At 47.3% G+C, this 24,460-nt stretch overlaps 1 protein-coding gene across 1 annotated transcript in view; it reads left to right on the top strand.

The window, feature by feature from the left end:
* tmprss15 (transmembrane serine protease 15) overlaps positions 1-24,460 on the top strand; it is a 43,125-nt gene that overhangs the window by 2,628 nt on the left and 16,037 nt on the right. Inside the window, exons 2-11 of the mRNA XM_007910303.2 lie at positions 4,833-4,960; positions 7,268-7,335; positions 8,413-8,564; positions 10,019-10,075; positions 11,449-11,568; positions 18,072-18,180; positions 21,440-21,549; positions 22,314-22,454; positions 22,988-23,137; positions 23,257-23,362. Of these exons, the coding sequence (XP_007908494.2) occupies positions 4,833-4,960; positions 7,268-7,335; positions 8,413-8,564; positions 10,019-10,075; positions 11,449-11,568; positions 18,072-18,180; positions 21,440-21,549; positions 22,314-22,454; positions 22,988-23,137; positions 23,257-23,362 (1,141 nt within the window). The remainder of the gene's footprint in view (positions 1-4,832; positions 4,961-7,267; positions 7,336-8,412; positions 8,565-10,018; positions 10,076-11,448; positions 11,569-18,071; positions 18,181-21,439; positions 21,550-22,313; positions 22,455-22,987; positions 23,138-23,256; positions 23,363-24,460) is intronic.

The following is a 24,460-nucleotide window of genomic DNA, read 5'->3' as shown; positions in this document are numbered from 1 at the left end:
CCTGCCCACTCCCTCCGTTCATCGGGGCTCCGGGCTGCTCCATGTATCCCGCCCGACCCGCCCTACCATCGGTGGTCGGGCTTTCAGCCTCTCTGCCCCCACACTCTGGAACTCCATCCCACGGTCCCTTCCCCTCGCTTCCTCCCTCGCATCCTTCAAGGCCGGTCTCAAGACCCTTCTCTTCGACCGTGCCTTTGGTCTTCCTCCCACCTCTCTGCCTTCCCTCACTCCTACACCACCCCTCCCCCATGCTCAGGCCCCGACAGCTGACTGTTCAGCGCTTTGGGACGTCCTCCCGACGTGAAAGGCGCTCTATAAATGTCATTTTGTTGTTGTTGTTGCAGGCAGAACTCTCAGTCTGGTCTGGATGCTGTTAAACATGGCAATGGGTTTCCACATGTGTTACCAAAAATGGCTGACCCAAAAATGTCACAGGATTGGGATGGGTGGAATTGTGATGATGTAGATTAGGGACAATTAATATTTTAAATGGAAAGTCATTTCTTACTGTTTGTCACAGGTAGTGAAGATAGCAGGTATCTTAATGGGGTGAAAGTGTGGAAATAATGGGAGGAATTTTACCTACACAGATACACCCATGTAAACACACACACATAAAGTATATATTCAACCATAGAATCATAGAATTATACAGCACAGAAGGAGGCACATAATGTCCATGCCGGCTCTCTTAAAACAGCTGGACAAATCAATCCCACTCCCCCGCACTCTCCCCATAGCCCTGCAAACTTGTCCTCCCCAAATAATTATTTACTTCACTCTTAAAAGTTGTTATCGCATCGGCTTCCACCATCCTTTCAGGCAATGCATTCCAGATCCGAACAACTCGCTGTGTGAAAAAATTTCTCCCTACCTCCCCTCTGTTTCTTTTAACAACTAATTTAAATCGGTGTCCTTGGGTTACCAACCTATCCGCCAGTGGGAATAGTTTCTCCTTGTTCACCCTATCGAATCCCCTCATAATTTTGAAAACTTCTATTAAGTCTCCTCTTAACCTTCTCTGCTCCAAGCAGAATAATCCTAGCGTCTCTCGCCTCTCCTGATAACTGAAGTCCCTCATTCCTGGTACCATCCTAGTCAATCTCCTTCGCACCCTCTCCAATGCTTTCCTAAGGAGTGGTGCCCGGAACTGAACACAGTCTCCAGAAGAGATCTAACCAGTGTTTTATAAAGTTCATCATAACTTCCTGACTTTTGTATTCTATGCCCCTATTTATAAAGCCTAATATCCCGTATGCATTTTTGACAGCTTTATCTACCTATCCTACCACCTTCAAAGATTTACTGATATGACCCCCAGGTCTCTCTGTCCCTTCACCCCCTTTAAGATTGTACCATCAGCTTATATTGCCTCTCCTCATTCTTCCTCCCAAAATATATCACTTCGCATTTCTCCACATTAAATTCCATCTGCCACGTGTCTGCCCATTTTACCAGGTCTATGTCCTCTTGCAGTCTGCTGCTATCCTCCTCACTGGCTTTTCCTGGCTTTGTATCATCTGCAAACTTAGAAATTGTACTCCCTAAACACAAGTCCAGGTCAATTGCATACATCAAAAACAGCAGTGGTCCCAATACCGACCCCTGAGGGACACCACTGCACACTTCCCTCCAGTCAGAAAAACAACTGTCCGCCACTACTGTCTGATTTCTCTCTCCCAGCCAGTTCTGTATCCATGCTGCCAATGCCCCTTTCATCCCGTGGGCTTCTATTTTGCTTACAAGTCTTTTCTGCAGCAGTTTATCAAATGCCTTTTGAAAATCCATATAAACTGCATCTACTGCACTACCTTAATCCACCCTCTCCGTTACTTCATCAAAAAACCCTATCAGGCTGGTGAGGCATGATTTGCCTTTAACAAATCTGTGTTGGCTGTCTTTTATTAACCCATATTTTGCTCAGTGAAAATTTATTTTGTCCCGGATTATAGCCTCCAGACGTTTCCCCACCACTGACGTTAGGCTGACTGGCCTGCAGTCAAATTTATCTTTCTGTTCCTTTTTGTAAAAGGGAGTGATATTTGCAACCCTCCAGTCCTCTGGCACCACCCTGGTGTCCAAGGAGGATTGAAAGATTGTGGCCAGAGCCTCCATTATTTCCAGCCTTACTTCCCTCAGTAACCTAGGAAGCTTCCCGCCTGGACCGGGTGACTTATCTACCTTGAGCACCGTCAACCTTTTTAGTACCTCTTCTCAGTTTACTCTTATCCAATTTCTCTACCCTCTCCTCTGATACTGTGGCATTGGCTGCATTCTCTTCTTTTGTGAAGACAGATGCAAAGTACTCATTCAGTACATCAGCCGTGCCCTCTGCCTCCACAAGATTTCCTCTTTGGTGCCTAATTGGCCCCACCCAACCTTTGACTAACCTGTTATTCTTTATATTACCCGCCAATCTTTTCTCATTCAATCTCTTTGCCCCTCTTATTTCCTTTTTCAGTTCTCCTCTGTACTTTTTATATTCTATTTGATTATCTTCTGTATTTTGGACCTGACATTTATCATAAGCCTCCTGTTTCTGTTTTATTTTAATCCCAATTTCCTTATTCATCCAGGGAGGTTTGGATGCCTTTCCCCTTTGTAGGAATGCATTTGTTCCCGAACTATCTCCTCCTTGAAGGCTTCCCATTGCTGGTTAGCTGTGTTACATACAAGTCGTTCCTTTCCACCTTGGCTAGGTCTCTTTATAACTAACTGAAATTAGGCCTCTTCCGGTTGAGTATCTTCACCTTTGATTGTTCCTTGTCCTTTTCCATAAGTACTCCAAACCTAATGATGTTATGATCACTGTTGTCCAGATGCTCTCCCACTGAAACCTATTCCATTTGCCCCACTTCATTTCCCAGAACTAGATCCAGCACTGCTTCCTTCCTTGTTGAGCTAGAAACATATTGATCCAGAAAGTTATCCTGCACACATTTCAGGAATCCTTCCACCTCCTTGCCTTTTACACTGTATAGTTTGTGAAGCGCTTTGAGATGTCTCGAAGACATGATAAGTTGCTATATATAATGCAATGATTATTATTACCATTATATCAATTTATTATTATTTTATCGGACATCAAATCCTGGGTGAGAGCTAACTTCATGCAGTTGAATATCAACAAGACCAAGGCTCTCCTACTTGGCTCCTATCAGCGCCTCCATATCTTCGGGGGTGACAGCATCTCCCTCCATGGACGCACTCTACATCTCATGGAGCCAATAAGGAACCTCGGTGTCCTGTTCGACCCTCAACTGTCCTTCATACCACACATCCTTGCCGTGACCCTCTCCGCTTTTTTCCACTTCGACAACATCGCCCGGCTCACTCTCTGTCTCACACTGCAGGCAATCGAGACCCTCAGACATGTATTCATAATATCGAGGCTTGACTATACAAACTCTCTGCTTGTCGGCATCCCCAACTCCTCCCTCCATAGGCAGCAGATCATCCAGAACTCTGCAGCCCGTGTCTTCTCCTGCACCAGGCTCCGTGACCCTATCACACCCCCATCCTCACCCTACTCCACTGGCTTCCCATCACACAGAGGATACAGTTCAAGATCCTGATCCTCACCTTCAAACCCCTCCGTGCTCCCACCTACCTCTGCGACCACTAAACCCTCTACCAACCTACCCACTCCCTCCGCTCAGCGGGCTTCAGCATCCTCCTTCTCGCCTGCCCATTGGCGGGTGGGCCTTCAACCACTCTGACCCCACCCTCTGGAACTCCATCCCATAGTCCCTCCAGCTCACCCCTTCCACGCCTCCTTCAAGACCCATCTCAAGACCCTTCTCTTCAACCATGCCTTCGGTCGCTCCTTCCCCCTCTGCCCCCCACCCTCCCCAATCATGAACCCCAGCTCAGGTCTGAAACACTGATTATCCAGCGACTTGGGACATCCTCCCTACGTGAAAGATGCTTTATAAAAATACTTTTGTTATTTTTCTTGTATATGCAAGAACAACAATCACATATCTATACAATGACAACAAAATTACATGTGTCTAGCGTCTTTCATGTCGGGAAGACGTCCCAAGGAGCTGGACAGACAGAGTTTTGTACGCGAGCTGGGGGTTGAGATCGGGGAGGGTGGAGGGCAAGGGAGGAAGAAGGGTGATCGGAAGCACGGTCGAAGAAGAGAGTCTTGAGATGGGTCTTGAAGGAGCAAGGAAGGGGGCGAGTCGGGGGGAACTGCGGGATGGAGTTCCAGAGGGTGGATGCAGAGTGGCAGAAGGCCCACCCCCAATAGTGGGGTGAGCAAGGCGGGGGACGTGAAGCAGGCCGGAGCCCGCTGATCGGAGGGAGCGAGCAGGATGGTAGGGGTTCAGGAGGTCCCAGAGGTAGGGAGGAGCAAGACCATGGAGGGCCTCGAAGATGAACGAAGGTGAATCTTGAACTGTACAAGTGCCAATATGCCCACGTATACACATTCAAGTACACACACGCGCACACATAGTCATGCATATACCCGCACACAGAACGCACACACATACAGAAACACGTAAACACTCAGACCCGGGCACACATTTGTACCTATATCCACAGCCACACAAACACTGCCACCATCTGGCTGTTAAATTCACGACAAACCAAGGGGTTGAGTTTTAAGTCAGTCGGGGGAGCCTGACCCAAGCAAGAAACCCATGCTTGAGCACCTCGCCCAGTACTGAGTTCCACACACGCGTGCCACCTACACTCAGGAATTTCCCTCTGTCTGAATTGGAACGTTTAGTGCTCGCTCCCGTCCCCGAAGGGACGTTCCCTTCAATATAAAGTGTAACAATGAAAGTTGTCATTGTCTGGGGCCGTTGCTTTATCAACAGATAACCAGACCTCTTCACACTCGACTGGAGGCAACTTTAAGATAACCCAAGGAGCAACGTATCAGATTGAATTGGAAGACAAGCAATCCAATGAATTCAAAGATCTTGCTCGTGATGTTGAAAAGATGGTATGTAGTATTGGGACTCCTGGGTTAAAGTTATGGTGGGTGGGAGGGGGGAGGTGGGGGTGAAGGGGTGAGAGGGGAGGGGTGGTGGGGTGAAGGGGTGAGAGGGGAGGGGTGGGGGGTGAAGGGGTGAGAGGGGAGGGTGGGGGTGGGGGGGTGAAGGGAAGGTGAGGGGTGAGCAGGGGGCCGGTGAGGTAGGAGGGAGGAATTTTTCTTGTAAGTGTACTCTCTCCCGTCATTGTCATCCGGGTAAGTTAGAACATTATTTGTAGTTGTTTCTATTGTTTCCCTTAGTGCCTCGCAAGTGGAAGGACCCGGGTTCGATTCCCGTGCGAGGCAAGTTTCCTTCCTCCACACGCCTCTACCAGTAAGTAGGTTGTTTGCTTCCCTAGCAGTAAGTAGGTTGTTAGTCGATTTGTGGATTACTTTCTCCCCCCTCCCACCTTAAAACAATTGGTAACTAAATCCACGACTGTTTGTGGGACGCTGCTATGCACAATTGGCTGCTACGTTTCGCCCACGAAATACGCAGTCAATCCACTTCACAGTATATTCTGTGAAGCACTTTGAGGCAGATCAATGACGAGATGAGGCGTTATATCAAATGCAAGGATTATTATTATATTATATAGTGTTTCTCGAGCGTTTTTGAGTGTCGGGAGACTTTACGAATTGAAAAGTCTTGACTATAATAATAATAATAATAATAATCCTTGCATTTGATATAGCGCTTTTCACGTCGGGAGGACGTCCCAAAGCGCTTCACAGGACACACTGTAAAGTGAATTGACTGTATATTTGTGGGCGAACGCGGCAGCCAATTGCGCACAGCAATGTCCCACAAACAGTCGTAGATTGAAAATGACCAATTTATTATTGTTTTTGGTTTTGGAGGGATTATTATTAGGCTCTGTGTGGAGTAAGGAAACTTGCCCAAGGTTTCGCCCTCTGCCTGGAATTGAACTCAGGTCTCTCACTTGCAAAGCGAGTGCTCTAACCACTGAGCTACAGGACTCCACGACTAGTTCCATGGGGACCAGATTATGGTATTTATAAACATGTTCCATTTATTGATTATCACGGGGGTGTTTAAGGCACACTTTCACAGCTGGGAACTGGGAACAAGCACTAGTTTCGGACTGAGCCATTCCATACAAGAAGTGATTGGAAATGAAGAGGAAATTTAGGAGATATGATGAACTTTAGGATAAGCCGCCCACTGAAATACTAAGCGTGGAGGAAGAGAATGGAGATGGAGAGACACACAGTGGATGGAGATAGAGACTTGATCTCTATTCCCATGAGTTTAAGAAGGTTGAAGGGTGATCTGATTGAGGATTTTAAAATAATAAAGGGATTCAATATGGTAGCTACAGAGAAACTGTTTCCCCTGGTGGGGAAATCCAGAACAAGGGGGCCAGCATCTTAAAATTAGAGCTCATTTAGGAGTGAAATCAGGAGGCAGTTTTTTACCCAAAAGGTCGAGGAAACTTGCAACTCTCTCTCTCCTCAAAAAGGCTGTGGGTTATGGCTGGATCCATTCACATCATCAAGACTGAGGTGGATTTGTTAGTTCAGGGTATCAAGGGATATGGGGCAAAGGCGGTTAATTGGACTTGAGGTGCAGATCAGTAATGATATTATAGAATGGCACAACAGGCTTGAGGTCCTGAATGGCCTAATCCTGTTTCTATGACACAGTGGATGAAGAGAGAGAGAGAGACACACAGTGGATGCAGATAGAGACACACAACAACCACAGCAAATTACATTTACCCAAAGCCTTTCACGTCAGGAGGACGTCGCAAGGCGCTGGATGGTCAAGGATCTGCACCCGAGCTGGTGGCTGGGATCAGGAGGGGTGGAGGGCGGGAAGGGTAGGGGTTGGAGGGTGATTGAAAGCACGTCGAAGAGGAGGGTCTCGAAGGAGGCAATGGAGGGAGCGAGGTGGAGGGATTGAGGGATGGAGTTCCAGAGAGTGGGGGCCGAGAGGCTGAAGGCCAGCCAGACGATGGTGGGACGGGCAAGGCCGGAGACGTGAAGCAGGCCAGAGCCCACCAAGCAGAGGGCGATACATTACACACACTGGTGGATGGAGATAGCGACATACATTGGAGGAACCCTCCACCCATAAATAAAATTGCTCATTCGCCTACAAAATACACAGTCACTGCACTTCACAGTGATTCCTGTGAAGTGCTGCGAGATGTCTCACAGAGCGTTATGTCAAATGCATATCAAAATAACGTGAGGCACAGAAAAATGAGCATTTACCACCATAATTAAGAGTGCATTGATGGTTTTGTGTAGATAAACAACATCCTATCGCAGAGTGGACTGACGGAAGAGTACAGAAGTTGTGAGGTGCTGCAGTTCAGGTCAGTGATAATTGCTTACGACAACGTGACAATCTGTGGAATTCTGTACCTCAGTGGTTAGAGCACTCGCCTCGCAAGCGAGAGACCCGGAATCGATTCAAAATGTTTTCAAAATTATAAGGGGATTCGATAGGGTGAACAAGAAGAAACAATTTCTACTAGTAGGGTGGATTGGTAACCAGAGGACACCGATATAAATTAGTTGTTAAAAGAAACAGAGGGGAGGTGAGGATAAATGTTTTCACGCAGTGAGTTGTTTGGATCTGGAATGCATTCCCTGAAAGGGCGGTGGAAGCCGATTCGATAACAACTTTTAAGAGCGAAGTAGATAATTATTTGGGGAGGGCAAGTTTGCAGGGCTATAGGCACAGTGCGGGGGAGTGGGATTGATTTGGAAGCTCTTTTCAAAGAGCCGGTACAGACACGATGGGCCGAATGGCCTCCTTCTGTGCTGTATATGAATTCTATGAATCTATGATTTCCACATTATTTTGGAATAAACGGCGTTACTCCATGGCCTTGCTCCTTCCTAGCTCTGTGACCTGCTGACCAACCTTTGGCCAACTTCCTGCCCTCCCTGCTTTCCGCTCTCCCTGATCATAACCCCCAGCTCGGGTCCAAGTCCCTGACTTTTCACGTTGGTCCTCCCAATGTGAAAAGCGGCGCCATACAAGAGTAATTTTGCATTTTTGAGTCCCACGGCGCAGTGTTTAGTGCGCTCGCCTCGCAAGCGATAGGACCCAGGTTTGATTCACGGGTAGGGTGAAACCTTAGGCTCTCCGCCTCGCCCCCACCCATACCTCCTTCAAGACCAGTCTCAAGACTCTCCTCTTCGATCTTACCCTCCTTCCCCGACCCACACCGCCCTCCACCCCTTTTGATCCCAACCACCAGCTCGAGTGCGGATCTCTGACTGTCCAGCGCCTTGGGAACGTCCTCCTGACGTGAAAAGGCCTGTTTAAGTGTCATTTGTTGTTGTCAGTAGGCAAGTTTCCTTACTTCACACTCTTCTGTAAAGGAGGGGAATAAACAATGTGAGTTGTGGTCCCAGCTGTGTTTTTACCTCGTGCTTTGCAGGAATGGGAGTGTGGACGTGTGGTTCAGCCTACAGTTTTCCGCCCTAGTCCAGGACGAGGAGGTCCACAAAGAGATGGTGTCCAGCATCGAGGCCAACGAGGGAGGCATCCTGGGAAATTTCGTAATTGACGTTAATAGCGTCGATATCAAACGTAAGGAGAACTCTGGGTGTTAGCAGACAGCCACGGAACAGAGCGATGCTCCTGTACAGCGCCAACAACAACTTGCATTTATGTAGCACCCTTCACACAGGGTAGCGTCCCAGAGCCCTTGACAGTGGCGGAGTCTGACCCCGAGCCAGGGAGAGAGAGAGAGAGAGAGAGAAAGGGGGAGAGGTGACCGTAAACACCATCAAAAAGGAAGGTGGGATTTGAAAGTGGGGAGGGAGGGGACAAGACCGAGGGACTGAGGGAAAGAATTCCAGAGCTTCGGGGCGTAGTGGAGGCCACGAGGGACAATCAGGAAGCCGGAGCCAGCTAAGCGGAGGCAGCGGGTGGTGGAGTGGGGGGGGGTCAAGCCACTCGATCAACCTTTAGCTGCACTTTTGCCCACTGACAGCTTGGCGCAGTTGGTAGACTCATACCTCGGGGTCAGAAAGCCGTGGGTTCAAGCCCTCACTCTGGGCCATTGAACTTGTATTAGTTCCATTGTCTGAAGACCTTCCTCTTTGACCGTGCCTACGGTCACCTTCCGCCACTCTCCGGCTCAGCGTGAAGCTCCTCCACTATCAAGCGCTCTGGGACGCTAATATGGTGGGGGACGCGGGGGTGGGGAGGTTGTTGGAGGTGCTGCCTTTGGATAAGAAATTCAGATGCATATAATAGTAATAATAATAATCATCCTTGCATATGATACAGCGCCCTATCACCTCTTCGAGACGTCTCAAAGTGCTTCACAGGATATACTGTAAAGTGAATTGCCAAACACAGCAGCCAATTGCACACAGGAGCGTCCCGCAGACAGTCGTGGATTGAGTGACCAATTTATTTTTATTTATTTTGAAGGAATTATTACCCCCGGAAAAGCAATCCGCCAATCGACTAACCACCGGGTTCCTACTTACTACTAAGTAAAGAGTGGTGTGTGGAGTAAGGAAACTTGCCCAGCGTTTCACCCTGCCCGGGAATCGAATCCAGGTCCATAATACCATAAGACCATAAGACGTGGGAGCAGGAGTAGGCCATTCGGCCCCTCGAACCTGCCCAGCCATTTAATAAGATCATGGCTGATCTTCTAATCTAATTGTATTTACCCGCCCTATCCCCATATCCCTTAATCCCTCTATCCTTTAGATATCTATCAACCCACTATCGACCCGAGGTCCTCTCTCTCTCTTGCGAGGCGAGTGCTCTAATCACTGAGCTACAAGACTCCACTGATCCCTTAAATTAAAAAAGAGATGGGAGGCAGTTTCTCGCGGTGTACTGGCTGACAATCACACGGTTAAATAGTAGTGGAAAGGACCTTAGTGTCTGCAAAAATGATACTTGGGCAAAAAGAAACTACATGTGATAGCAGTTGCTGTGTTAGTATTTTCAGTGTTACAACCGGGCATTCATCTCTGCCTCTGTCCTATATTTATTTTATTTTTATTTTATTTCACCAGCACCTGAACGGACGACCCAAGCTCCGAGCACCAAGATTCTGACAACTCCAATATCAGGTGAGAGATTCCTACTCTCGGAAATTCGCCAAGCCACGAGTGATAATGTGCAGTGTATTAGTTAGCGAGCTCGCCTCACAAGCGAGAAGACCTGGGTTTGATTCCCGGCCGGGGTACAATCTTTGGCAGGTCTTGTTGCTCCACACACGCGCCTCTGTTTATTTTGCTCCGAGTAGGATCCTGTTCCGTTTGTTATTCAAATGTCGGGTCGCTTTCCAGGGTTAATAAAAAAAGTTTGGTCACTCAATCCACAGCTGTTTGTGGGACATTGCTGCGTGCAATTGGCTGCCACGTTTTGCCCACAAATGTACAGTCACTCCGCTTTACATTATATTCTGTGAAGCGCTTTGAGACGCAATGATTAGTATTATTAGTACTAATAATAGTACTATTATGAGCCAGTAAATGCTGGCTGTGTTTATACAACTCACAAAGCATTCTATAATTTTCCTTGGAATAAACTTCTCAACCTCCAGTCCTATTTTCTTCAATAATAATAAAAAACAACAAATGACATTTACACAGCGCCTTTCATGTCAGGAGGACGTCCCAAGGCGCTGGACAGTCAGGGATCCGCACCCGAGCTGGTGGTTGAGATCAGGAGGGGTGGAGGGCGGGAAGGGCAGGGTTAGTAGTGTGACCAAAGCACAGTCGAAGTGGAGGGTCTTGAGATGGGTTTTGAAGGAGGTAAGGGAGGGGAAGAGGTGGTGAGATGGAGTTCCAGAGGGTTGGGGCAGAGAGGCTGAAGGCCCACCCGCCAATGGTGGGGCTGGCAAGGCAAGGAACGTAAAGCACGACCATAGCCCACTGAGCAGAGTGAGCAGACAGGATGGTAGGGGTTTAGGAGGTAAGGAGGACCAAGGCCGTGGAAGGGTTTGAAGGTGAGGACCAGGATCTTGAACTGTATCCACTGGGTGATGGGAAGCCAGTGGAGTCGGGCGAGGATGGAGGTGTTAGGATTGCGGAGCCTCGTGCGGGAGAGGACACGGTCTACAGACTTCTGGATAAACTGCAGCCCACGGAGGGAGGCGTTGTGGAGATGGTATGAATGTGTGTATGAGGGTCTTGGCGGCCTGCCGTGTTAGACAGTGGCCGAGCCGAGCAGACAGTATTGTGGCGGTGGAGAAAGTCGGAGTGGGTCATGGCACAGATGTGGGGGATGAAGGACAGTTGAGGATCGAACGGGACGCCGAGGTTTCATATTGGCTCCGCGAGGTGCAGAGGTCATCCACGGAGGCTCCCGTCAGCGCCCGAGGTATGGAGGCGCTGACTGGAGCCAAGCAGGAGAGCCATGGTCTGGCTAAGTTTCAACTGGAGAAAGTGAGCTCTTATCCAGGAATAATATTAATCCTTGCATTTCTCACGTGCTGAAGGTAACTGCTCAGAGGGATATCGACAGTGCAGCAACGGGAACAAGTGTATCGAGACCAAGCTGTTCTGCAACGGGGAGGCTGACTGTCCGGACAGTTCAGACGAGAACGTGGACGATTGTGGTTCGTCTCCTTTTCTTCTCTGAGATCAACTCGTGCGGGTGGTGGGGGGTGGGGTGGGGTGGCGGGGGGACGAAGGTGGGATGTGGGAGGAAAACAAATAAAGAAAATGAAGTACATAGAAGTTACATAGCGATCCACATGGAAACAGGCCGCTCGGTTCAACTGCAATAAAGTCCTGATAACTTGACCGCGTCTTAGCTTGTCGCAACCACTTAACTCATGTTGTCTGCATTTATTGAATGTATTGATGCATGTATGGATACAGAACGTCCTGCAGCTCAGTGGTTAGAGCGCTCGCCTCGCAAGCGAGAGCACCTGTCTTCGATTCCCGGGCAGGGTGAAACATTGGGCAAGTTTCCTTACTCAACACACACACGCTTCTGTTTACCCAGCAGTAAGTAGGAACCCGGTTGTTAGTCAAATGGCGGATCGCCTTTCCGGGGGTAATAATTCCTTCAAAAAAAACATAATAATAAACTTTTGGTCACTTCAATCTACGACTGTTTGTGGAACACTGCTGTGCGCAAATGGCTGCCGTGTTTCTCCCACAACTATGGTCAATTCACTTTACAGTATGTCCTGTGAAGCGCTTTGAGAAATCTCGAAGACATGATAAGTCAGAATTAAGTTAAATTCAATGTCAGAACACATGCCAGAACTACAGGAAACGCATCAGAATGGCAAAGAAAAGCTTTGAATTGAACATGGCACGAGATGTGAAGGATGATAACAAAACAGTTTTTAGTTTCATTCTGAGTAAAAGAAAAACAAGATATGTAATAGGGCCACTGAAGATGGGTCTCGGCTGCACAGGCTGCAGTAGTGCTAAATAAGTTTTTTGTATCGGGATTTACCAAGGAGGAGACGTGTAATCTATCTGATCTGGAAAGAGAACTCAAGGATGTTGCAGAACAAATTTTTCAGTGAGCGAATAGTGAGTCTGTGGAACAAGCTTCCGCGGGAGATGGTTGAAGCAGGTAGTGTTGATTTTTTCAAACACGGATTAGATAGTTTTCTTTTAGGAAACAACATTATGGGGGGTATAGTCCATAGGGAGTTCGGGACATATGTGCACGCGACTACCAGGAAGGTGGAAGTCGAACTAGGTGGACCTTGGTCTTTTATCGTCTAGCATTTCTTGTGTTCTTATAAGGCACTATATCAAATGCAAAGACTATCATTATTACTATGATTATTATACATTGTCTTGTGCTACTGTTTTGGTGCATCCGAAAGTGCAGTATTGTGCAACGGCTGTTTATTTGTAGGCAAACACAGGGTGAGTGATTGATTTTATCTGGAGGATAGCCAGCCAGGAAACTCCCAGTGAAAAACTCCCTTCTCTTCTCGAATGACGTCAGAGGATTTTTTGACTTGAACCCGAACAGGCACAGGCGGTATCTTGATCTAACATTTCCCTCACAGTCCTATACTGGAGCATCAATTTGGACTATGAGCTCAAAGTCCCAATGTGGGCCATGAATGAACCCGCAATCTTCTGACCCAGAAGGCAAGAGCCCTGTCGAGCCCTGACTTGAGGGATATTCATGACGCGCTTAAATACAATGCACTTTGTTAGGGGGCAAGTGGCTCCATCTCAGTGATGTAGAGGTCAGGTGCAGGAAAGGCCCTGTCTATCATTGATTTTCAACATTGATATCGTCCTGTATCACGTCGGCGAGACATCTCAATGCACTTCACATGTGGAGCACGTCAAGTGGATTGACTGCGTATTTTGTAGACGAAACACAGCAGCCAATTGCGCACAAACAGTCGTGGATTGAAGTGACCATTTGGAAATGGCCCAAGAACTCCCAAGCTTCAGGGAAGCAGCAAATCAGCTGGACTCCGAGAGGATTCTCCCTACCCGATCAATCCCGTCCATCATGGAGTCCTGTAGCTCAGTGGTTAGAGCACTCAGCTTAGAAGCGAGGGATTAGGCAAGTTTCCTTACTCCACACGCCTCTGCTTACCACCAGTAAGTAGGAACCTGATTGTTAGTCCATTGCCGGATCGCTTTTCCATTGGTGATAATTCCTTCAACAAAAAATAATAATAATAAATTGATCACTTCAATGCACGACTGTTTTGCGGGACACTGTTGTGTGCAATTGGCTGCCGTGTGTTGCCCATAAAATATTCTGTCAAGCGCTTTGATATGTGATAGGTGCTATATCAAATGCAAGGATTATTATTATTATTATCATCAACGTCTGAGCTTTCCGTTGCTAAACAAGAGGCCGAGATGCTCCATCATCTCTCCTGGCCTGTAGCATATTCTGCAAAGGGTCTGTGACTGTCTGTCTGTATTTAATAGGTCTGCTGTAAATAAAACTACTGTGGATCAGTTTGCAAACACATGCGTTGCATCAGGGGGTTTCCATCTCACAACAACAACAACAATGCCATTTATTTCGCGTCCCTCACGCAGAGTAGCATCAGAGAGCAACTTGGAATCTTACGGAGGTGACCGGTAGCTGGACTCAGGATAACTCGTTCGGCCGTCATCGCAAAAATATTCCGCAGTTAATATTAATAATAATTCTTGCATTTGATACAGCGCCTTATCACGTCTCCGAGACGCCTCAAAGCACTTCACAAATGCAGCACGTGAAGTGGATTGACCGTGTAGTTTGTGGGCGAAACATGGCAGCCGACTGTGCATGGCAAAAACAGTCGTGGATTGAGTGACAAAATTGGGAGATTTGTTGCCTGGGAAACTGGGAGAGAAATTCCCTTCTCTTTTTATGTCATGCCATGGGATCGTTAATGTGCACCTGAACAGGGACTTCATCTGAAGGACGGCACCTCCAACAATGCTACACCTCCCCCAGCATTGCATTGGAGTGTCGGCTTAGACAGTGTGATTCCACGTCGGCTATGTGAGGAAGCCTGAATACTCTGGATTTCCATCTATCTATTGGTGTTACGCACACACACAAAAACAGAAAGAATTTGGATTTATACAGTGCCTAAAGCACTTTGAAACACCCTTCATAAGTAATTGCTGACAAGTGCAGTGCATTTATAGGCAAAGCAGCCAGTTTGCACACAGCAATGGACAATAAATAATATTGCAAACCCTTGGTATCCGAAGATGAGCTATATAAATGACCTGGACTTGGGTATAGGGAGTATAATTTCTAAGTTTGCAGATGATACTAAGCTAGGAAAAGTAGTACATGGTGAGGAGAATAGTAGAGGACTGCACAAGGACATAAACAGATTGGTAAAATGGGCAGACACATGACAGATGAAGTTTAATATGGAGAAATGCAAAGTCATGCGTTTTGGGAAGAATGAGGAGAGGCAATATAAGCTGATGGTACAATCTTGAAGGGGGTGAAGGAACAGAGAGACCTGGGGGTCATATAAGTAAATCTTTGAAGGTGGCAGAACAGGCGGATCAAGCTGTTAAAAAAGCATACGGGATACTGGGCTTTATAAATAGGGGCATAGAATACAAAAGTCAGGAAGTTATGATGAACCTTTATAAAATGCTGGTTAGGCCTCAGCTACAGACTGTGTTCAGTTCTGAGCATCACACTATAGGAAGGAAGTCCAGGTAGAGGGAGAAACCTTGGGCAAGTTTCCTTACTCCACACAGAGCCTAATAATAATCCCTCCAAAACCAAAAAACAATATGAAATTGGTCATTTTCAATCTACGACTGTTTGTGGGCCATTGCTGTACGCAATTGGCTGCCGCGTTCGCCCACAAATATACAGTCAATTCACCTTACAGTGTGTTCTGTGAAGAGCTTTGGGATGTCCTCCCGACGTGAAAAGCGCTATATCAAATGCAAGGATTATTATTATTATATTATTATAAGTCAAGGCATTGGAGAGGGTGCAAAGGAGATTTACCAAGTTGGTACCAGGAATGAGGGATTTCAGTCATCAGGAGAGACTAGAGAACCTAGGATTATTTTCCTTGGAGCAGAGAAGGTTAATTAATAGAAGCTTTCAAAATTATTAGGGGATTCGATGGGGTGAACAAGGAGAAACGATTTCCACTGGCAGGGTGGGTCAGTAACCCGAGGACAATGATTTAAAATAGTTGTTAAAAGCAACAGAAGGGAGGTGAGGGGAAATGTTTTCACACAGCGAGTTGTTTGGATCAGGAATGCATTGCCTGAAAGGGTGGTGGAAGCTGTTTTGATAACAACTTTTAAGAGAGAGGTAAATAATTACTTGGGGAGGACAAGTTTGCAGGGCTATTGGGAGAGAGCGGGGGAGTGGGATTGAATTGGATCACACTTTTCAAAGAGCCGGCACAGACACGATGGGCCGAATGGCCTCCTTCTGTGATGTATAACTCTATGATTCTATGATGGACGGTCACACAATGTGAACACCAGGATGTGTGAATTTTATTGCAGTGTAGAAGCTGCTGCCTGCACAACAACCATACTCTTAGATAGCAAGCACCCTTTGGAACTCCATCCCACAGTCCCTTTGCCTCGTTCCTTCCCTTGCCTCGTTCAAAACACATCTCAAGACCCTCCTCTTCAACCGTGCATTCAGCCATCCTCCTAATCCTCCCCTCCCCACTCGTCACCCCTCCTGATCCCGACCCCCAGCTCAGATCCAAATCCCTGACTGTCCAGTGCCTTGGGGCGTCCTCTCAAAGTGAAAGGTGCAGTAAAAAAAATGTAATCTGTTGTTGTTGTTGTTGTAAACCTGGTGTTAATGAATATCCAAGAAGCCTAAACCACTTGCTAACCACAATGGCAGAAACCATTACCCCCGGAAAGCGATCCACCAATCGATTAAAAAGCAGGTTCCTACTTACTGCGAGATAAACAGAGGCGAGAGTGTGGAATAAAGAAACTTGCCTAAGATTTTGTCCTGACTGGGAATCAAACCTGGGTCCTCTCGTTTGCGAGGCGAGTGCTCTAACCACTATGCTACCAGACTCCAACCCAATAAGTAGGCTTGAGGCAAAGAGGAGGAGTGAAGACGAAAATAGGCTGGAGTGAAGAGGAAAATGAGGAGATGAGAAGAATAGAGTGAAGAGGAAGGGTTTTCAGCGGAGTAGAGTGGAGTGCAGAGCAGTGGATAGATGACGAGAGGAGTAAAGAAGGGAGTAGAAGCAAGAGAGGAAAGGAGAGGATTGAGAGAAGAAAAAAGAGTTGTATAGAGGGGTGTGTTGGATGCTCATTAAGACAATAAGGACCAATATGAGTAGGCCCAATGGAAAGGGAACAAGGAGGTAGAAAAACAGGAAGCAGGGAGAACTGAGTAGAGGGTTTTTGGTTGGACTGTTTGGTTTTGTAAACAGTGAGCTGAAATAAAAGAGTGTTCTACACACTGTTTGTTGAGAACATAATAGGGTGTAGATGTGTTAGAGGGGTCAAGAGGAGAATGCGGAGGAGAGGAGTGTAGAGGAAAGGAGTCAAGAGGAGGAGAGTCAGAGGAGTGGAGAGCTCCTTGGGAAGTCCAGTGCTTGGGGACATCCTCCCCTCATGAAAGACGCTATATGTACTTGTTGTTGTTTTCTTGGTGAGGGGAGACGAGTGAATGGAGAATGGAAGAGTAAGGGAGTCAAGTTGACCTGAGAGAGCAAGAGAGAGAGAGAGAGAAAGTGAGAGAGAGAGCAGAAGTGGTAGGGGAGTTTGAATACATTCCCTGTGGCGTCTGTGGTATAAAGATTATGGTCCTGTGTTAATTTACGTAAGGATTGCCTTTTGAACCCCCGTTGACATCATAGACACAGGGTCAAATACATGATTCAACTCCTCTGGACACTGGGATTCACCAGGAATCATGTCATAACTGGCAGAATGTTAGCTAACCAGCTAACCCATCGAGAATCCACTGACTAACCAGTTAACCCATGGGGAATCCGACTAACCAGCCAACCCACCATCTAATGCGAGTCACCAGTATGCCCGATGTGAACAATCCCTTTTCCAATCTCCTCCCTGGTTTCACTTGTTATAAAAATAACAATAATAATAATAATCCTTGCATTTGATATAGTGCTTCATCACGTCTTCAAGACGTCTCAAAGCGCTTCACAGATATACCGTAAACTGGATGTTTTGTGGGTAAAACGCAACAGACAATTTCGCACAGCAGCGTCCCAGAAACAGCCGTGGAATATTATTTTGGGGTGGATTAATAACCCCGGAAAGCAATCGATAACAACTGGGTTCCTATAATAATAATAATAAGCTTTACATTGATATAGCTCCTTATCAGGTCGTTGAGGCGTCTCAAAGTGCTTTGCAGAATATACTGTAAAATAGAGTGACTGTGTTATGTTGTGGGTGAAACACAGCAACCAATTGCGCATAGTAATGCCTCACAAGGTCCTACTTACTGCTCGGTAAACAGAGGCGTGTGGAGTAAGGGAACTTGCCTAAGGCTTCGCCCTGCCCGGGAAACAAACTCGGGTCTTCTTACTTGCGAGCCGAGTGCGCTATCCATTTCCACCGTTGTTGTCAGCGGTCATGAAGATTCAGGATGTAAAGTAACACCTCGCTTTCCTGTCCACAGCTACACCCTGTGATGGAAGATTCCTTCTCAGCGGCCGCACCGGTTCCTTCCATTCCATCAATTTCCCCAAACCATACGATCCGAATGTCGTCTGCCGATGGATCATCAGGTGATACTACAATAATAATCCTTGCATTTGATACAGCGTCTAATTAGGCCTTGGAGACGTCTCAAAGCGCTTCACAGAATATACTGCAAAGTGAATTGACTGTATATTCTGTGGGCGAAACACGGCAGCCAATTGCGCACAGCAGCGTCCCCACAAACGGGTGAGACCCCAGCTTGGGAATGCTTACAGTCACTTCCCATCACCGCAAGGCGGGCTTCAGTGGATCAAACAGCCTCTACATCTGTGCTGAAAGTCCCCAGTGAAGAGATGTGAGCCATGCTCCGAGCCAGACTCCATGTCCCCCGCACACCCCACCATCGGCGGCCCCACCTCTCTGCCCCCACCCTTTGGAACTCCAACCCACAGTCCCTTCATCTCGGCCCCCCACCCCCTCCCTTGCCTCCTTCAAGACCAGTTTCAAAACCTTCCTCTTTGACCGCGCCTTCTGTCTCCCTCCCTACACCCAATCCTCCCCACCCTCCACCACTCCTGATCCCATGGAGTCCTGTAGCTCAGTGGTTAGAGCACTCGCTTTGCAAGTGAGAGACCTGAGTTCAATTCCAGGCAGAGGGCGAAACCTTGGGCAAGTTTCCTTACTCCACACAGAGCCTAATAATAATCCCTCCAAAACAACCAAAAACAATAATAAATTGGTCATTTTTAATCTCCGACTGTTTGTGGGACATTGCTGTGCGCAATTGGCTGCCGCGTTCGCCCACAAATATACAATCAATTCACTTTACAGTGTGTTCTGTGAAGCGCTTTGGGATGTCCTCCTGACATGAAAAGCGCTATATCAAATGCAAGGATTATTATTATTATTATTATTATCCCAAACCTCAGCTCGGGTGCAAATCCCTGACTGTCCAGCGCCTTGGAACATCCTCCCGACATGAAAGGTGCTTTCCAAATGTCATTTATTGATGTTTGTTGTGGTGGCTGAGTAACAGCTGGATAGTGTGTCAGCCTGGATCATTTCATATCACACTTGCCTGGGGAGTCAGAAGTCTGTGAGTTCAAGCCCTTCTTTAGGACTTGGAACTCATACAGTCTTCTGTAATCAATAACAGGGCGAAACTTTGGGCAGGTTTCCTTACTCTACACGCCACTTTTTACCGAGTACTAAGTAAGAACCCAGTTGTCACCGCTTGCCGGGGGTAGTAATCCCCTCCAATAAATAAATACATTTATATATAAGAATAATTTGGTCCGTCAATCCACCACTGTTTGTGGGGACGCTGCTGTGCGCAATTGGCTGCCACGTTTCGCCCACAAACTACACAGTCAATTCACTTTACAGTGCATCCTGAAAAGCGCTTTGAGACGTCTCGAAGATGTGATAAGGCGCTGTATCAAATGCAGGGGTTATTATTATTATTATTATTATCAACTTCTGAGCTTTCCGTTGTATTATTATTATTACTTTACTAAACTTACATTTATAAAGCGTCTGTCACGTGGGGAGGATATCCTGTCATTCTGTGCAATACTTGAGGTGCACGGTATTGTTGGAGGTGCAGTCCTTCAGATGAGACATCTGTCTGTTCTACCTGTACAGGTAGAAGTTGAAGATCCCACGGCACTAAGTAAAAAAAAATTCAAGGTTTTAAAACTTTAATTAATTTACATTTTTTATCATTTAAAAGTTCAGCCTTGTCAAGAGGTTTGAGACAAGCTCCCTACGTGAAAGGTGCTGGCTGTATAAATGTAAATTTGTGTTGTAAATTGACGAAAGGGACTAGATAATACAGACCGTGATAAGCTGTTTTATCTTGGACTGAACAGTAGATACAGAGGACAAGGCCTGCGATTGAAGGAGGGTAAATTCTGAACAAATCTGTAACAATTCCTTCAAAAAAAAATAATAAATTGGTCATTCAATTCGCAACTGTTCGTGGGACACGGCTGCCGGGTTTCGCCCACAAAATACACAGTCAATTCAATTTACAGTATATTCTGTGAAGCGCTTTGAGACGTCTCGAAGACGTGATAAGGCACTGTATCAAACGCAAGGATTATTATTATTTTATTATTATTATTATCATTTTCTTTCCTTCTCTCTGGGCTTCTCTTAAGCAAGCTCTCCCTCTGCAGGACGAAGAGGTAGGGTTACAGTTAGTGATATCCAGATATCCGGGTGGGGGGGAGAAGACACTTAGCCAACTCAACGCAACATCTCGCCAACATGTTGGATGAATTGATAATTAATGATTTTTGTGTAACATGTATTATTAATTAACAGATTAATAAGAAATGATACACAACATTGTCGAATATTCATAACGTGGTTTTGGCACTTTCCGAGAACAAGTAATTACACGCTGTAGTGTGATCACGCCTTCACTGTGCCAATTCTATGGGGGTCCGATCATTTGCTATAATTTGCGGCTGAGAATACAGTGTGGAAACCTGGATGAAAGTCAAACACAAGACGAGTCAAACACTTTCGCCCACAAATCACCATCAATTCACTTGACAGCATATTCTGTAAAGACCTGTGGAGTCCTGTAGCTCAGTGGTTAGAGCACTCGCCTCGCGAGCGAAAGGATCTGGGTTCGATTCTCGGGCAGGGGGCGAAACGTTGGGCAAGTTTCCTTACTCCACACGCACACCCCTCTGTTTACCCAGCAGTCAGTAGGAACCCGGTCGTTGGTCAATTGCCAGATCACTTTTCCGGAGGTAATAATCCCTTCAAAAATAAAATAAATAATAATAATTTGGTCACTCAATTCACGACTGTTTGTGGGACGCTGCTGTGTGCAATTGGCTGCCGCCTTTCGCCCACAGAATATACAGTCAATCCACTTGACAGTATATTCTATGAAGCGCTTTAAGACGACTTGAAGACGTGATGAGGTGCTATATAATAATAATCCTTGCATTTGATATAGCGCTTTTCACGTTGGGAGGACGTCCCAAAGCGCTTCACAGAACACACTGTAAAGTGAATTGACTGTATATTTGTGGGCGAACGCGGCAGCCAATTGCGCACAGCAATGTCCCACAAACAGTCGTAGAATGAAAATGACTAATTTGATTATTGTTTTGTTTTTTTGGAGGGATTATTATTAGGCTCTGTGTGGAGTAAGGAAACTTGCCCAAGGTTTCGCCCTCTGCCTGGAATTGAACTCAGGTCTCTCGCTTGCAAAGCGAGTGCTCTAACCACTGAGCTACAGGACTCCGCATATATATCAAATGCAAGGATTGTTATTGTTATCACTGACGTGCCTGTTGACCAGCTCTGCGTATTCACTTCTAGTGTGGGCCCTGGCCTGTATATAAAGGTGAACTTCACTGCCCTCCAGACTGAGAAAGACTATGATTTCCTGACCTTTTATGAAGGAATAGGCAATGCAACACAATTCAGCGGTGAGTGGTTTCACAAGCCTCGTCCCTTTCGCTCCAGCTTTGCCTTTCACTCATTCACCAGTGAGGGACCAAATTCCAACTCGGTCTAAGCCCTTGAGACCGTCTTTCCTGGAAGCACAAACCTGCTCGTGGAACCAGGCAAAACAATCTCAAAAATCCAATCTAGATTGGGAAGGCTGGCACCTTTCTTCCACTTTATTACTTTGGTTTCGAGAATGCCCCGTAATTTTGCTGAGCCATAAGTTTTAAGACGAAAGGGCTAACATTGGGTGGAATTTCGGGTTTCTTTGAATTTATTAATGATACAATAGCAATTATTATATTTATTTATTTATTATTATTATCCGTAGAGAGAGAGACCCCCCCCCACCACCACATATCAACCCGTCCGCTCCCTCCGCTCAGCAGGCTCCATGTCCCCCGCCTGGCCCGCCCCACCATCGGCGGTCGGGCCTTCAGCTTCTCTGCCCCCGCCCTCTTGAACTCCATCTCACAGTCCCTTCACCTCGTTCCCTCCTTGCCTCGTTCAAAGCCCGTCTCGAGACCCCTCCTCTTCGACCGAGCCTTCGGCCAACCCTCCTACCCCTAACCTCCCCACCCTCCACCCTCCCTGATTCCAACTCCCCGTTTGGGTCCAAATCCCTGACTGCCCAGCAACTTGGGACGTCCTCCCGACGTGAATGGCGCTGTGCAAATGTAATTTGTTATTGTCGTTGTTGTGTGATAACACAAACCCCGAACGTCTCTTTTTTTTCCCCACACAGCCTCAGTCTCCGGTGACAGTCCCACCACCGTGAGGTTGTTTTCTAATCGTGCCACGGTGGAATTTGCGTCTGATGAAACTCCTAATGAGTATACCGGTTTCAATGCAACTTACACTGTGTTTAACATCAGCACAATCGACGGTAGGTCAAGACCTCAGTCGCTGGAGTAAGCCTTGCTTCCGCCACGCTCAGATACTGTGTCTCGACCAGACTTTACTTGACGTTCAGGCCCCACCACGTCTGTACTTTAATAATAGCAATAATAATAATAATCCTTGCATTTGATATAGCGCCTTATCACGTCTTCGAGCCGTCTCAAAGCGCTCCATTCCATAAATAAATAAATAATAATTTTGTCACTCAATCCATGACTGTTTTTGCGGGACACTGCAGTGGGCAATTGGCTGCAATTCATATCGCCCAAAAATTAACAGTCAATTCACTTTAGGGTATATTCTGTGAAGCCCTTTGAGACGTCTCAAAGACATCATAAGGCGCTGTATCAAATGCATAATACTAATAATTAATGATAATAATCCTTGCAATTTGACAGAGCAACTTATCACGTCTTCGAAACGTCTCAAAGCGGTTCATTATTATTATTATTATTGCTGTTGTATTATTACAAACCGTTACAAACCATTGTGTACTTTATTATGTATTTGTGTTGGTAGATCAGGAGAAAGTGCAGTGTGATTTCCAGGACGGCTTCTGCTATTGGAAGCAATGTCAGTTGGACCAGGGGGACTGGGAGAGGTACACCGGGCCACAGTACCCCCCCTTTACGGGGCCCATTTTCGATCACACGTACGGAAACGAGTCGGGTAAGTGGAATGCCTGACGTTTCTCCGAGTCTCAGCAAAACACGCCGTCGGGTTCGCTCGGAGGCGAGACCGCCGCCACTGCGCCAGGCTGACGCACGCGACCGTTGTTGTTTTTTCAGGCTTTTACGCTGTGACGCCGATGAAACCGTCCCGTGACCCCAGAGAGATCTCTCTTCTGAGTCCCATGTTATCCCTGGCCCGCCAGCCTTCCTGCCTGAGTTTCTGGTAAGTTACGAGCCACTCTTTGCTCAGCCTCGAGTCACACACCGGAGGACTCCTGGGAAGTGGTGCGAGATGTCTCGACCACATTGGAAGGAGCTATAAAATAATCCTTGCATCTGATATCGGGTCAGGAGGACGCCTCAAAGCGCTTCACAGGACACACAGTAAAGTGCAGTGACTGTGTCGTGTTGTTGTTGTATCAAGTCCTGGATGAGAGCTAAATTTCCACAGATGGACGTCAACAAGCCCGAGGTTCTCCTGATTGGCTCCGACAGCACCTCCGCACCTCAGGCGCTGACAGCATCACCATCCGTGGTTGCACACTCCACTTTGCTAAGTCAGTCCGGAATCTTGGGGTCTTCTTTGACCCTCAACTATCCTTTCTACCCCACATCTGCGCCATGATCCGCTCTGCCTTTCCCCCACCTCCGCAACATCACCCGGCTCCGACACTGTCTCACACCGCAGGCCCCCGAGACCCTCATACACATTTTCAGTACATCGAGGCTCAACTATGCAAACTCATTGCTTGGCGGCCTCCTCAACTCCTCTCTCCACAGGCTGCAGATCATCCAGAACTCTGCAGCCCATGTCCTCTCCCACACCAGGCTCCGTGACCCCATCACCCCCATCCTCGCCAAACTCCACTGGCTTCCTCACCTTCAAAACCCTCCATGTCTTGCTCCCCGCTACTTTGTGACCTCCTAACCCACTACCATCCTGCTCGCTCCCTCTGCTCAGCGGTTCCGGCCTGCTTCACGTCCCCCGCCTCGCTCGCCCCACTATTGGTGGGGCGAGCGAGGCGGGGGACGTGAAGCAGGCCGGAGCTTTGGCCACTCTGCCCCCACCCTCTGGAACTCCATTCCGCAGTCCCTCCACCTCGCCCCCTCTCTCTCGCCACCTACAAGACCCATCTCAAGACCCTCCTCTTCGACCTTGCTTTCGATCTCCCTGCTTCCCTCCACCCTCCCCGACCCCAGCTCAGGTCCGTAACTCTGTCTGTCCAGCACCTTGGGACGTCTTCCCGACGTGAAAGGCGCTATGCAAGTGTAATTTTGTTGTAGCGGCAGCAAGTTTGGCAAAACGTCCCGCAAACAGCTG

This window comes from Callorhinchus milii, unplaced genomic scaffold, assembly GCF_018977255.1.
Source record: "Callorhinchus milii isolate IMCB2004 unplaced genomic scaffold, IMCB_Cmil_1.0 Scaffold4, whole genome shotgun sequence".
NCBI lineage: Eukaryota > Metazoa > Chordata > Chondrichthyes > Chimaeriformes > Callorhinchidae > Callorhinchus > Callorhinchus milii.
Note: the sequence above shows the minus strand (reverse complement) of the source record. Positions and strands in the feature narration are given on the sequence as shown.